The following is a 13,671-nucleotide window of genomic DNA, read 5'->3' as shown; positions in this document are numbered from 1 at the left end:
ACTTGTTAGACGGGATAACGGAAACGTAAGCAGAAGCGGAAATTACCAAATAGGATAATCGACCGATTATTTTTAAGTAAAAATTCCTCGTAAAGAAATTAAGGTTCTGATATCATTTTCATATGCACGTACGCTACCCCCTGGCGCGTTCGTCTGTACGCCCACACACGCGCGTTGAAGTGGTTTAATAATAATTATTACAATAATAATAACAACAGCGGTCGATAACGAGCGAACCGTAGTAATATTACGTCCGTATTGTGTTCCGACTGGCAGTTGTATAAGCTTGTTCAAAGAGAGGTACGATACCGCGTAATCCGTTTACCGTTCGAAATGTGCTTTTCGAATTTACGGCCACCGAGAGGTCTTGATTTAAACTCTGGCCAAACTATTCGCGGGGATTTTTACAAGGTAGAAAGCGTCGCCAAGACCGAGAGACTTCAGAAGGATCGAGTACCATAACGGAATAATAAAGTCAAGAGTGTATTTAACATAAAAAATTCTATTACCTATAGTATAAATAAAATGATAAGTACTTTCGTCGTTCGCTTTATATTCGTATCCATGAACATTTGAAATCCTGCCCCGTTTTCTCTCCTCGCCCAACTCTACTTTCGGAGTCCTTCAAAACCCATTGCGTTTCCTCGGCAGTTAGTTTCAAGTTCCAAAGTCAGTTCAGTCAGTCTTCCAGTCTGACGTCTGTTTAAGCAAATTCATGTTGCACCAGTTGCGTTGAAACTTCCACTTGTTAAATTTACATCTGTTACATTAATAAAGGTTGTTGCAAACTCGCGATTCGTTTATTCCCGGTGCCCATTGGGATCCGTAGTGAGTCGTTTGTAAATCCCGCGACGAGTGTTTATTTATCGGTGGCATGCATTTATTACACTCTTAATTATTATCATTCGTAATCATCGTTAATTCGACGTGAAATGCTCTTTTGTCTCCGCCACTTGATACGTTTACGTCGTTTATCAAACAAGTCCATAATAATTTGAATAGGGTAATTACTGATTTTAACGTATCATTAGCAGTGAATTCTCCAATTGGAAATCTGTTGATTACGTTGGCATTGCCCCGCCCTGTGTATACGGATACATGGTCGAAGTTGAAGGCTCGCTAGCTGCTAGAAGAGAAGGCACGGTAAACGCAATGAATACTTAACGAGCGATGGCAAGTGAAATATCAATAATAAAAAAAAAAAAAAGCGAAATAAAAGATACCATAAAAATTGCTGTACCGCGTACCGAATATCCTTGAAGTGTCCGAAAGGTCGACGGGAAATTTTCCGAAATTTCAACGCAATCAAAATTCAACGAGCATGTAAATTTATAAAGATACAACCGTTCGTTCTGCCAGCCAGCTGCATGGTAACCGCTTCTTTGAGAAATAATTGAATAATTCATTTCATAAACTGCGGCTTGAATAATTTCTATCCTATTCGCAAATTCAAATGTTTGTACGTATATCTATGCGTGAACGCGTGCGCATAGCATAATAGCTCTCTGTTATCCGGTAATGCACGCGTACACGGGATATTCATTATCGGTGGTGAAAAAAAGGTCTGAAAAGTAACCCTGGCCGAGCGTTGCTCAAATACTCCTTTAACCTAGTTAGGTGAAATTATTTAATCAAGTGGCCGATACGACTACTTCAACGTGCGCGTCGCGAACAATGTTCGTGATACACGAACACGCCCCACGTGGAAAGTTTCGTTCGCCGTTATCGCCATTTTGTTCCGTTGCACAACTTTCTCGGTTAAACGCGATTCGTCAAAATCGCCCGTCAAACGACCACGCTCTGTCGTTAATATATTCGAGTCGCGCGACATCGCGCTTCCATTCCAATTAAATTCGAATATCGAGAGATAGAAAAATGCGATACCTCGCGATCATGGGTCCAGTAAATGGCGGTGGGTGGTTCAGGGCTGTGACGCACCACGCAGGTTAGGTTCATGGTGCTGCCTTTGTTTATAAACATCTCTGGTTCCCCGACGATCGACGTCACAGGCTCTAAACACAGAAAAACACATTTGTTGTGAGCGGAGGTTAAATAAATTCAGGGATGGGCAAAATCGTAATAGCAAATTTTTCTGCGATTACGATTGAAATCGTATTCGCAAACTTTTCTGCGATTACGACCGTATTTTTAAAGGTTTACAACCATAGAAATTCTTTACCTCAAAACCGACTTCAGATTCGTGTTCCTCACCCCCAAGAAACTTAGAACACCATGCATTCGTCGAAATCAAAAATGAAAAATTTTCAATTAAAATTCGCGCCCGTAGAACAGAGCCTAGATAGGGTAACTTTTCTAAAAAAAATTTTATTTCGACAAAAGCATGGTTTTCTAAGTTTTTTAATGCGAGGAACACGAATCTGACGTCGGCTTTGAGGTAAAGAATTTCTGTGACTGCGAACCTTTAAAAACACGGTCGTATTCGTAATCGCGACTCGGAAAGACGCGATTACTTTTGCCCGTCACTGAATAAATTGTACGTCGCGTCGCTTAGAAACGTATCGTTTCACGGTGACGAAAAAAAAGGTTGCGCACCACTGGCGAGCGCTATCGTGTCCTTCTGATTATTCTCAGATTCGTCCCGGGTCACGGACAACACACAAATTGGCTGCAGGCAACGGAACCAGAGAAAAAACAGGTTTGATTGAAATTCAAAGCAGATTCGGAATTGGAAAACCGTTGTAACGCAAGCTCGATTTTCCCGGGAAACGCGAGAGCGCCCGGCGTCGGGTTAGACGCAATCCTGATGGACGTTCGGAGAAAATAAAATAAACGGGTAACGACGGCGAAAACAAGACCAATGAACGATTCCGCTGGAAGAAGGCGAAACGAAAACAAACAGCGAGTTAGAACAAGAACGTAGAAGGTGTCGAACTAACCGACGACCGAGAGATGCATGGAATGACCGATCGGCGGCGTCGTTGACACTTGACACTCGTAGATTCCAGAATCACGGGGCTGAGGGAATTTCACTTGCAGCGTCCAATCCTCCGTCCGTGGAAAATGCGACGCCACGAATCTTTGGTCAGAGGTGTACGTTTCGACGCCGACGGTTAGAAGATGAATATCCCTGTGTCTCACCCAGGACACCTATTGGATCATACACAAGAAATATTTATTACGAAAGTAACTTTTCTGGCCGTTACAAACAATCCGATTTGATTTATTTTCTTACGCGGATCGTCATTCTTCAACCTCTTTTGATTCGCGAACCTCCCTTTCGAACTTTGACTTGTTTCCCTATCGTATCGATCGATAAATATCATGAAATCTTTTCTATCGAACAACGATACCTTCGAAAGGAATATTTATCACGCAAAATACAATTCACTTGTATTCGACTGTCTGGATAAATGGTTTCGCGTAGATACGTTTCATCTAGGCAGAAGTTTATTCGAAATTGTTCGAGCGAAGCTGTAAGTTTGATTAAACGAAGACTACAGGTGGCTAAGGCCTATGATTTATTTAAGGAAGACCGAAGTGCAAGCATTTCTTACGGATCGACGCGAAGCGCTTTCAAAGCGGATCAACTTGTGCTCGCTGCACAATTTTGCGTGCGAATCCATTTAAACATTAAATTGAACTCGCGTCGGAGGATTAGCGTTTGAATGAATAACGATTGAAGTTGATACCCTCTGTGATGTCTGTCGGGCGCAACGTTAAATAATACTCGCAACGTGCCGGGATGGTCTCGCAGATTATTTTCTTTCGACGTTTCACGGTGTCGAATAATTTCAGCTTTTTGAGGCCGTCGTATTTTCACGCTTTAATTCGAACAATAACGTCCTCCGCAGACGGAAGACGAAGCATCGGTATAAATTCACGATGCAGTGTCCCGGCGAAAAGATAAAAAAAATAACTGTAACGTATTTATTCTCTCGCGTATTATCCGACGCGTGAAAAACGCTCGATGCAGATTCGCGTCGATGGCGCGTACGTGCACGTACGTTCTGCAAGAAATGTGCTGTTACCAGGGCGACAACGATACCGTGAACAACTGCAATTAATTCGGCGTTCCAGCGCAGTGTTTCTCAACGGGAGCCACATGGCTCCCAGTGGGCCGTACTTCTTACGAGTCGCGAATAAAGCTACGTCTGTACTGTGTAACGTAACGTGCTACCCAACGAAACCATAAAACTTGATTAGAAGCAGGAGAAGCAATCGACCAATCCAACTGCTGGCTACTGCTTTTGCATTTATTATTATTTTCTTTTAGTAACTCTAGTTTAACCCACAGTGAGTGTAACAAGTATTCGTACAGGAACCAATTCAAAATAAAACTTCATATATTTATTGGGTTGTCCGGAAAGTCCATGTCGATTTTTGGTAGGTGGTACAGGTCTGAATTTATCGATGTGGTTGAAAATAAATAACACGCATACATCCCTTAAAATGCGAAAAGGTTGTGGAGCAAAATGACACCTATGTAATTCGATAAATATATATTAAAATGCAAATGTGTTTTCGAATGTCTCTTAGAAATTGGCCACGATCTTTCTGGACAACCTAATACTTTATTAGTAAATTTTAGGGGAAGAAATAATTAACCAACATTCCTACATATTTTTAGAGTAGAATTTGGGTAAATTAAAGTTTATTATTTATAATGTTAACCTCTTATGTATTTTTTTTTCTTATTAATTTTCTTTTAAATCGATCGCTGTACGAATACTTCTTACACTGACTGTAGGTCTCAACCTGACGGCCATTACAATTTGTACAATTTTGCTTCTTATTTATCTTCTAACAAATTACAAGCACAACAAGTAGTTCTAATAATCGTAGAAGAATAACGATAAGCGAAATAGTACGCTGCATGTAATGTTCATAATGGGTTGACACTTGGGTTATCCAATTAAATTAAAGTTTTAAATGATCGAATGTAGAATTACAGAATTAATTTCTACACCACGTGAAAGCTTCGTCAATTATTGAAAAACAATTTTCGTCGCACTGTCGCACAGCAAAATTGTTTTTCCGAGGATTTCCCAGTTCATGTTTGGTTAAACCTGGCTTTATCAAATTCTACCTGTCATGGAAAACTCGTAACCGTCACGATTTTACGAGGAGAAGTGGCACTCTGTGCGTTCCTACAACGCTATAACCGGATATTTGATAAGTTAGCGAAAGGTCCGCCATCCGCCGCAAGGATTCCAGTAAACAATGCCAATAATGCGACGATATACTCTCCGCAACACAATTAACGGAACACTTTGTAATCCCGTAAAAAATAGCCGGTATCGAAATTTTGCAATTTTGTGAAAAATAATCTCACAATGATCCAGGGAAAACCCTTTTGAAGTTTAAGCCCCAGCTTTCGAATTCCATGCCGAGCCTGTCAAACTGTTTAAAATTCGCCAGTCTCGTTCAAAAGCGTGCGCGTAGTTTAACAAATTCATTCTCAATTTTATTAACCGAGCGTTAAACTTCCGAACAGAGTCTTTAATTTCGTATTTTTCTAAATGAGATTATGGTGTTATTTTTTTTTTTTTTGTAAGCCCATCGCGATGTAAAAAGAGCATCGCATGGCTATGCATTCCGGTTCTTTTGATGTGAAATTTAATTCACGTGAAAGCATTAGCGTTATTAAAAGCGTACAATGAGAATGTTAATCGGATACACGTTGTATTAAAGACGAATATTCCAGCTGGCGATGTTTTGTTTTGTTAATATCGTATATTACGAATAAACGATTCACGCGCGGCGATCTCTAGCGATTAACGGTAACGATGGTTATACTCTAACATGTATACTGTGCTTATATAGTAATCGCATCTAAGTTTAAGTTTTGTGTAATACTACAATGTACCGATTGATTTAATTTACAATGTATTTGTCAATATGCTCAGGAATGAGGGGTTCGATGGTGTAATAAATAAAAATAAAAAAAAAACGGTAACGATGGAGTGAGTTAAGGAGATAAACGGGATGCCTGGAGCGAAATGAGATTGAGAAACACTGCTGGAAGAAGATGATACGTTGGCAAACATCAATTTACGTCGCTTGGACACCGATTGTTGTCGCCTAAATAATTATTAACGTTATCCCCGTCGTTACAAAACTTTTTACCCCGTGTACACACACGGGTATCGAGCCGAACGTGTGTTTATGGAGGGTAGAAGAGGTGTTGGGAGAGGAGCGTTGAATATGCATTAGACGATGCACACGTAGTCATGGAGTCCAGTGAAACGATCATACTTCACGGCCTTCAGCGTGTGTCATTGATTGCGCGCTGATGGTTTAATGCCATTTGTTGTTACCCTCCGCCCCCTCGTTAAATTGTGTGTTACTCGCGCCCTGTCGCGCGCGTATCTAAATAGGCTATAAATTAGTATTTAGAACGCACCGATAATCGGTACGGCGGCTCACAAAGGAATATTAATGAGACGAGACCACCACGGGTAACAGTGTGCGATGAAAACACTCCAACGTTGGCTTTAAATTCCACTTGCTTAAGGAGCCTTGCCACTAACCGCTAGCGATGGGATTAAAATCTATATGCTCTCGCGAATCCGAGTTAATTTTAATATCCGATGCTCGTTTCACGGATCAAACACCCCTCGTAAGAAGTAACAGATGCGACACACATTTCAGTACTCGACCGTTTGCTCTCTGCTCTGTCGGGCAAAAGAACATCGATTCCTTCTCTGGAATTTCCCATGGTAAGCTTCACTACGTGCCTCGGGAATATTCAACCGAAATTCGAAGAATCGACCAAGTTTGTGCATACATAAGGCAGTCGAAGCCTCGATGCACGTCTGTTTGCCAAGGTCGCATGACACTCGAACGCCGTTTACTTGGAAGCTACGTTATTCGGTACTGGTTACGTGGCAAATATGTTTTTATATACGTGTAGCGTGGATACTTTTTCTTCGATTACTTCCAAATATTGCTGAACAAATATTAACCTCAACTTCAAAAAGTCTAGGAACGTAAAAGATCTGTGAACGTAATTAATCGCGTTTGCCGTAAAGCGAATCGGTCTGCGTTCGTTTAATTTGCAATAGTTGCTCTGTTCGTCAGGAATCTAGGATCGGAGGATACTTATCGAGCGGTCGGACCCTTCGCAAGTTGGCCAGACGAGCCTTGGCGGATCGTTTAAAATTCAAGTAGAGCTTAAAATGTTACTCGCAATTAAAGCCGAATCATGATGGGCCCCCGTGGCTCGTATGAAAATTTAACGTTCGTTTAAAACTTTCAGCAGACACGCGACTTTGAAAAGGCACCGTTCGATAAATTATGCAGGGGGATCCCACCGCCATAAGTAGCTTCGCGGAGCACCGATGCCAGTATTTACCGCGATGCGTGATCTTTCTTCCCATTCACGCTGTTACGTGCCTTGCTTCGCTTTTCAGGATAACGTGATCCTTTTTCATCGAGAAATTTTTTCCCCACGGTAAAAAATCCATTTCTGAAAACAACGCGCGCTAAGCGTTATCGATGCTGCTCCACGAGGAACGATACACAAAATGGAAAACTGTGTACGGTACGTTCCGACATTTTTCATCGATTAAGCGATTTAGCGAGACGTTTAAGAACATGTAGAAGAATAATTTATCGAAATATTGGACGGATTCGAATAAAAATTTTACGAAGTGGCACAGGTAGCGCCACCAATCACGTCGATTTGATATAAATATCCGATCGGCTGCAATCTATGTACTGCGGTGTCACGTATTACTCGATGCAATTTTTATTCCAATTCTGTAGTCGCCGGTGAAAAATCAAATTTTTTTTTCTATTCTTTTTTTTTTTTGTTAATTTCCGTTTGATGACGTTGTTGACCCGGTCACGGCAATACCGTAGTCGAAATAGCTGTTTTTCGAAAAAATTATTCCAAATATTTGCTCTGTTCGCGATTGCGAGGGTAGTTGTAATCACCAGCCAATAGAAAGCACACGTGTTTAATATTATTTAATGCTCTATCCGTGTGCCAAGTTTCATGAAAATTGGAGATCGGTCAATTGGGTGGTGTTCCTTGTTAGTCGCAGGCCGTGCGAAGGCTAATTAAAATTGAGGTTACGTTTCTATAATACTAATAAAACGCAATTAACGATATACACACGCTTCTCTCTAAATAAATTAATTGAAGTTAAATTGATTACACATTCGAGTACGTAGCACAGACTTCAAATTATAACTGAACAAACAACGGTTCGGAAGTTGTTTATCTTTTATCGCTTACTTGGAGTTTTTTTTTTTATTCAAATGAAAACTATGCCCATCCCTCGACTGTACGTGTGCGATGGTTGGCGAGAGGGAAATCTCAAGGGAGACGTAAAAACTGTTCGCCCGTGCGTATTACAAAAAGAAGAAAAAAGAAAAAAGAGCGAAATCTTCAATTTTTACTTCAATTCTTTCGACGAATACGAGAACAAGCCTGCAAACAAGCGATGCAAAAAACGAAACTTTACCTTCTTACCCAACGTACTGCGAAACTTTCGTTCCAGCTTGTTATACAGTTACCCCCTGATGGGCCAACTTCTATTGTATCAGATTGCGTTATCCGCGATGTGATCCCTTTGTTCAGACCCTTACTAATTTGTATTCTTAACGGGTGGCTCGTACACGGTGCGCGGTATTCTATAGAGCTACTAGCCAACGAATTATATGCATACACATTTCACCGAATTATCGAATTTCCAACCTTGTTGACAGCCGATAAATACCGCCGTTGTACAGTCCCGTCGCTATGATTAACGTTATCCCAGCGCGCTGTTAAGAGACGTCGCATAAAAATATTAGTCTTAAATGCTTCGTAACACGGTGATAACTTAAGGGGTTAGCCGCAGTCAGGAAGAGGAAAAACGACATTTCATTATGATTTTTTTTCAGTTATTAAATAATACTTTCCATAAGTAACAATTAAGTGTATTATAAAGCATGGTTTAAAGAACTAGAAAACATTTTTTGTTTCAAGAAACGTTTAATTTATATCGTCATAACAGCCGATGACGTGGACGATGATTCAAAAACATAGGTTTACGGTGAGCAAGATTTCTCTACACTGGTTTACCTGAAAATAAAAACAAAGGTAGATTTCGAAAATAGATTAGTCTAGCGGGTGCCTGAACGAAGGATTTTGGAAAAAATTAATTTGAAACAAGATGCCGTACATTCGAAGTTGATTTTCAATTTTTTCACTAAAATTAAGCGATTCAATGCTGGATAAAAAGAAAAGTATACAAGAAAATAAAAAATCCTTCGATCAGGGACCCGTTAGTCCGATATATTTTCGAAATCTACCTTTGTTTTTATTTTCAGGTAAACCAGTGTAGAGAAATCATGCTCGCCGCAAATCTATGTTTTTAAATCATCGTCTACGTCATCGCCTGCTATGACGAAATGAATTAACCTTTTTTTAAAACAAAAATTCTTTTTATAGTTCTTTAAGACACACTTTGTAATATATTTACATTGCATTAATAAAAATTATTACTTAATACCTAAAAAAAAACACACACACACACAAGAAACTATCCGTTTCCATTTTCCTGACTGCGACTAACCCCTTAAAATAAGAACAAACATTTTGATAAAAAGTAAATTATTTAGAGAAAAATTGTATAGACGGCTATTTCGGTGTTTAGTTTAGTACAGGGTACTTCTAAAGTAGAAACGAATAGAAACTAGCCAGGTAGAAAGGGCTCGAAATAGAGGTTAAAATAATACACTTGTTTCATAGGAAAGGTACTATGTGTTATTAAAATAAAAAAAAAAATAAAATAAAAAAAAAGCATTTCCTCATTGGAAAATATCAAGTCAGATTGATAAAAACTAGTTTCAATTGTTAATACGAATGTTTGAGAATAAATACAACTTCAACTCCTAAATTATAGTTAAATAATTATCCTTACTCCCGAATAAAAAACAAGAAATAAAAAATTCCAAAATCCAAAAAACTCCTCATTCAGACACTCGCGTTACATTAATATTAATGAAAATAAGCTAGCTGTAAGACGAATGGCGTCCAAAAGATGTAAAAAGTAAAATAGTTATATAGTAAAATAATAGTTTGGTTTGGTTTTAGTTTAAGGTAAAACAAGGGATTGAAGATTAAAAAAAATGTACGGAAAGGTTATATGTTTATTAATTTAGCGACACTTGGTAGCGTAATAATGCAACCGGTGTATCCTTAACACTTTAAATAAACACGCAATACGCAGTTGTTTCATAGGTAATATTAGGTCGCTCACCGTACGATCGCCCAGATTACGAACTCTGCAGTTTAGCGTGGCCGTCTTGTCGACCAACGCTGTGACGTTGCGAGAGGCCGTAACGTCGAAGTATGGTCCCCGATCGAGCGTCTCCAGCGCACGATTCTCGTACATTCCGTGATCGGACGTACCCCGGGCGAGTCCTTGCGCTTATAAGGGAAACAACAAAGACCAGTTCTCGAGTGGGCCAGTTTTCAATCTTCAGATTGCGCGACGGGGGAGCGACGGATTGTTCTTTGACCCGAGAGAGGTTGTATCCCGTGCTTCGTCGCACCGCGGAGAGTGCTTACGGGCCGGTACAGCAAGAGAAATGCTCGCCACGTTGCCGTCGTTCGTTATCGGAATTTTGTTAACTCCTTCGGTGTTTACCACCGAAACTATCGCGCGGGTTGGAACGACGTACGGGCCCGGGACCGGTAAGAAATCATTTTAACGTGTCTCGAACCGTCGGCCCGATGGTAAAAGTCGCGATATATCTTTTCCCCTTCGCTCGTACACAGACCTCGCTACGCTTCGTCATAAAGTATTAAAGCGAGCACTGAAGTTTCTGGTTGCAGTTTCAGAAACTACTTTATCTCATAATACGTGACAGTGAGCGAGAGGTATCGTCGCGGCGAACCCTTTAGTCGTTTTGTGTTTCTTCGTGGCACCGTGGGAGAATGAAAGATGCCCGGGCTCCACCCGCGTTGTTGTAACAAATGTCCCCGTCATTTTTATTCTTGTATCGTCCCGACCTAAACCACCGCCTCTTTACCTACGTTCCCTTAAACGAATTATTAACACACCGACCGTCGCGCCACCCATCTACGTGTGCCAGGGCTTTTCGCTAATGAAATACAAAAAAAACAAAAAAAAAAAAAACAAAAAATTATTCCGAAGGTATCGCCGGGAAAGAAGATAAATTCGAACGAGATTCGTGAATTTTGAGAGATTACGAAACTGCATACCGCGACGGATGTTAGATTACGTGGTTTCCAATTGTTTCGAAACGAAAGTTTAACCTGGTAGAAAGTTTCACGAGTGGTGGTTTGCCAGTCAACGTGTTAATCCTACATCGAATGGCTTTATTACTTAACCTTTCGTGGTTCAGATTTTCTCATTTCGGTATATTTCTTGTTTATTTAGTTATTCGTTGATACTCGAGTTGAACGACAAGTATTCTTTTTTTTTTTATTAATGTATACACGTCAGTCTGTTTCGCGTACAAAATTTAATTTAAACTGTTCCGGTAACACGGTTGGACGCGACGTACCAACATCAACACGCTGACTGCCAGACTCGTGGAAATTTCTACGAGGCTAATATTTCGTTTGTAATATTTCTGTACGATTTAAAAGCGTGCGATTTAACGTTTGCGGTGGTATTTATATTCGCAACAATCACGAGTACTACTCTGCAAAATGTAATCTGAGAAAATGAATCACGCAGCTGACATCGCGATACCAACATAAACCGGCCGGAACTGATTCCGGGACACGAAAAGGTCAACGGGAATTGTTTTCATCGTGTGACTACTCGGGCACATTATGCAACAGAGGATTAAACGTATCGCGAATGAAAATTGTCGTTCGTCTCGCGTGAAAGAACAACCTCGTCGCCTTACGTTCTCCGTACATCGTGGAAAATGAAAAAAGTCCAGGAATACCAATCGCTGCTTACTTTCGAAACGTTGAAGCACGTCTATTCGACAGAATTCGCACTCGGATTATTTTAGAAGCGATACAGTATTCCTGATTTCCTGAATTTTAACATCTCAAAGGTGATTCGTGTACTTACCCGAAAACAACAGACTCAGGGCAAACAGTACACCCTTCATTTTTTGTTTTTCTCTCTCATAGTCGATTCACGATGTTGTTCGATGTATCCCTCGCGCTATCGACGATGCACCCACCGCGATCCTCACGGTTTCCTCGACAATGGGATCTCACAGCGTCGCCGGCTCTTCCACGACTTTCACTTGCCAATTAATCGCGAATTATCCCTTCCTGCGCTTCGTTAATCTCCTCCTACCGCGGCGTAATAATCCAGAAACGATTCTTCTATATTGCATCTCGGGACAAAGGCGCGTAATCGAAATCGCGGGGCGAAAGTATCGGACGAATCGATACCATCCGATTTTCTTTCAGTTTTTCGCTCGATGTCGCCATTATGTCACAGCAATTCGCAATTTATGTGTAGGCATGCATAGAAATCGTCCCCGATACTTCTTTCCCATAGTCCTCTGGTTTCCTCGATATACACGCTCCACTCGTGTGTTCCCGCTACCACGTTCCTCCCTTTGCTACTGGTTAATTGACCAACGAACGTGTTCGATCGTTCGATCAGTTCGTGCACGTTGGGGGGGAAAAAAAAGAAGAAAAAAAAAAATGGAAAACAAAAGGCCCGATGGAACAAAAGAGATATCTGGACCAGTCTCCTATTTTCTTCTTAAACCATTTCCGTTATGCAAATCGAACTGTCAGCAATTTCATCCATCGGAAGGCCCCCGACGACGACGACACTATTTTCCCTAACCCAAAAACCGATTCGCCTTCGCGGAACGTTCGCGTTTACGACGTTGACTTAATTTCCACGATCGAAAGAACGTGCAACAAGAACGAGGGTGTCTACGGTACGACTTTCACGAACGCGAACGTCGTGGAAGAGCGCGATAAAACTCGTGTACGAACATCCGAGCGAAACTGATAGTGCATGCGACACGGCCCGGGAGAGACGCCCTGCCATCTGTCCTTGCACACGCCCCGCTTTCCCTCTCTCGAAGTCAACGGGAAGATGGGGTAGACACCGTCCGGCGCAAGCGTGTATCCCTTTTGGTTCTATTACAAGCACGCACACCGCTGTCGCGCTACCGTGCAGCATCCCTAGTCGAGAATCGAATTCCATGTCGAGCCGATCGTCGTTCTAGTGTCGTCATTGTCGTACACGTGTCACGCACCAATACGCCTCGTCTACCGTAACAAATATCATGCAGCAGAGCTACTCGTTCGCCTCGTTCCTTCCCGGTGACGACTAAATCGAGCTTATCGTCTCGTTTGGCGACACGAACGAAAGCCAGTCGACGAAACGATCGGCAGTTTCCTCGAGTGTTTTGACCATTGAATCCCGACCGAACCGTCGATTCTGCTCGATAAAAAAATATGTTCGGAGTTCGATTATCCCTTACTTTATAACCTCGACACGTTGATTGCCACGAACGACACGCTGTATAGGTGACAGGGCTTTGGGTGAAAGTGAGATGTTAAAGAGAATTAATCTCTGGGGATGTTTGCGTAACGGAGTAGATTATCAAAAACTTTAACTTCGATCTCTCGAGAGACGAGTTACTTTATGAAAGATATACAAAAATTCTCTTGTATCGTGTCGTTGTAAATATTTGTTTACTATGCTTCTAACGGGTCTTTCTATGGGATCGTATACGGGAAACTAACGTACAACA

At 41.2% G+C, this 13,671-nt stretch overlaps 2 protein-coding genes across 2 annotated transcripts in view; one reads left to right on the top strand and one right to left on the bottom strand.

Annotated features, from left to right (window-relative positions):
* Positions 1 to 12,971, bottom strand: part of LOC128872769 (lachesin-like) — a 48,471-nt gene extending 35,500 nt beyond the window's left edge. The window contains exons 1-4 of the mRNA XM_054115786.1: positions 12,012 to 12,971; positions 10,215 to 10,384; positions 2,898 to 3,108; positions 1,885 to 2,012 (exon numbers count right to left, since the gene is read on the bottom strand). Of these exons, the coding sequence (XP_053971761.1) occupies positions 1,885 to 2,012; positions 2,898 to 3,108; positions 10,215 to 10,384; positions 12,012 to 12,051 (549 nt within the window). The 5' untranslated portion in view covers positions 12,052 to 12,971. The remainder of the gene's footprint in view (positions 1 to 1,884; positions 2,013 to 2,897; positions 3,109 to 10,214; positions 10,385 to 12,011) is intronic.
* Positions 1 to 13,671, top strand: part of LOC128872763 (probable cytosolic iron-sulfur protein assembly protein Ciao1) — a 164,069-nt gene that overhangs the window by 38,711 nt on the left and 111,687 nt on the right. The window lies entirely within an intron of this gene.

The sequence above is a fragment of the Hylaeus volcanicus genome, chromosome 2 (assembly GCF_026283585.1).
Source record: "Hylaeus volcanicus isolate JK05 chromosome 2, UHH_iyHylVolc1.0_haploid, whole genome shotgun sequence".
Taxonomy (NCBI): Eukaryota; Metazoa; Arthropoda; class Insecta; order Hymenoptera; family Colletidae; genus Hylaeus; species Hylaeus volcanicus.
This window is presented reverse-complemented; position numbering and strand designations above follow the sequence as displayed.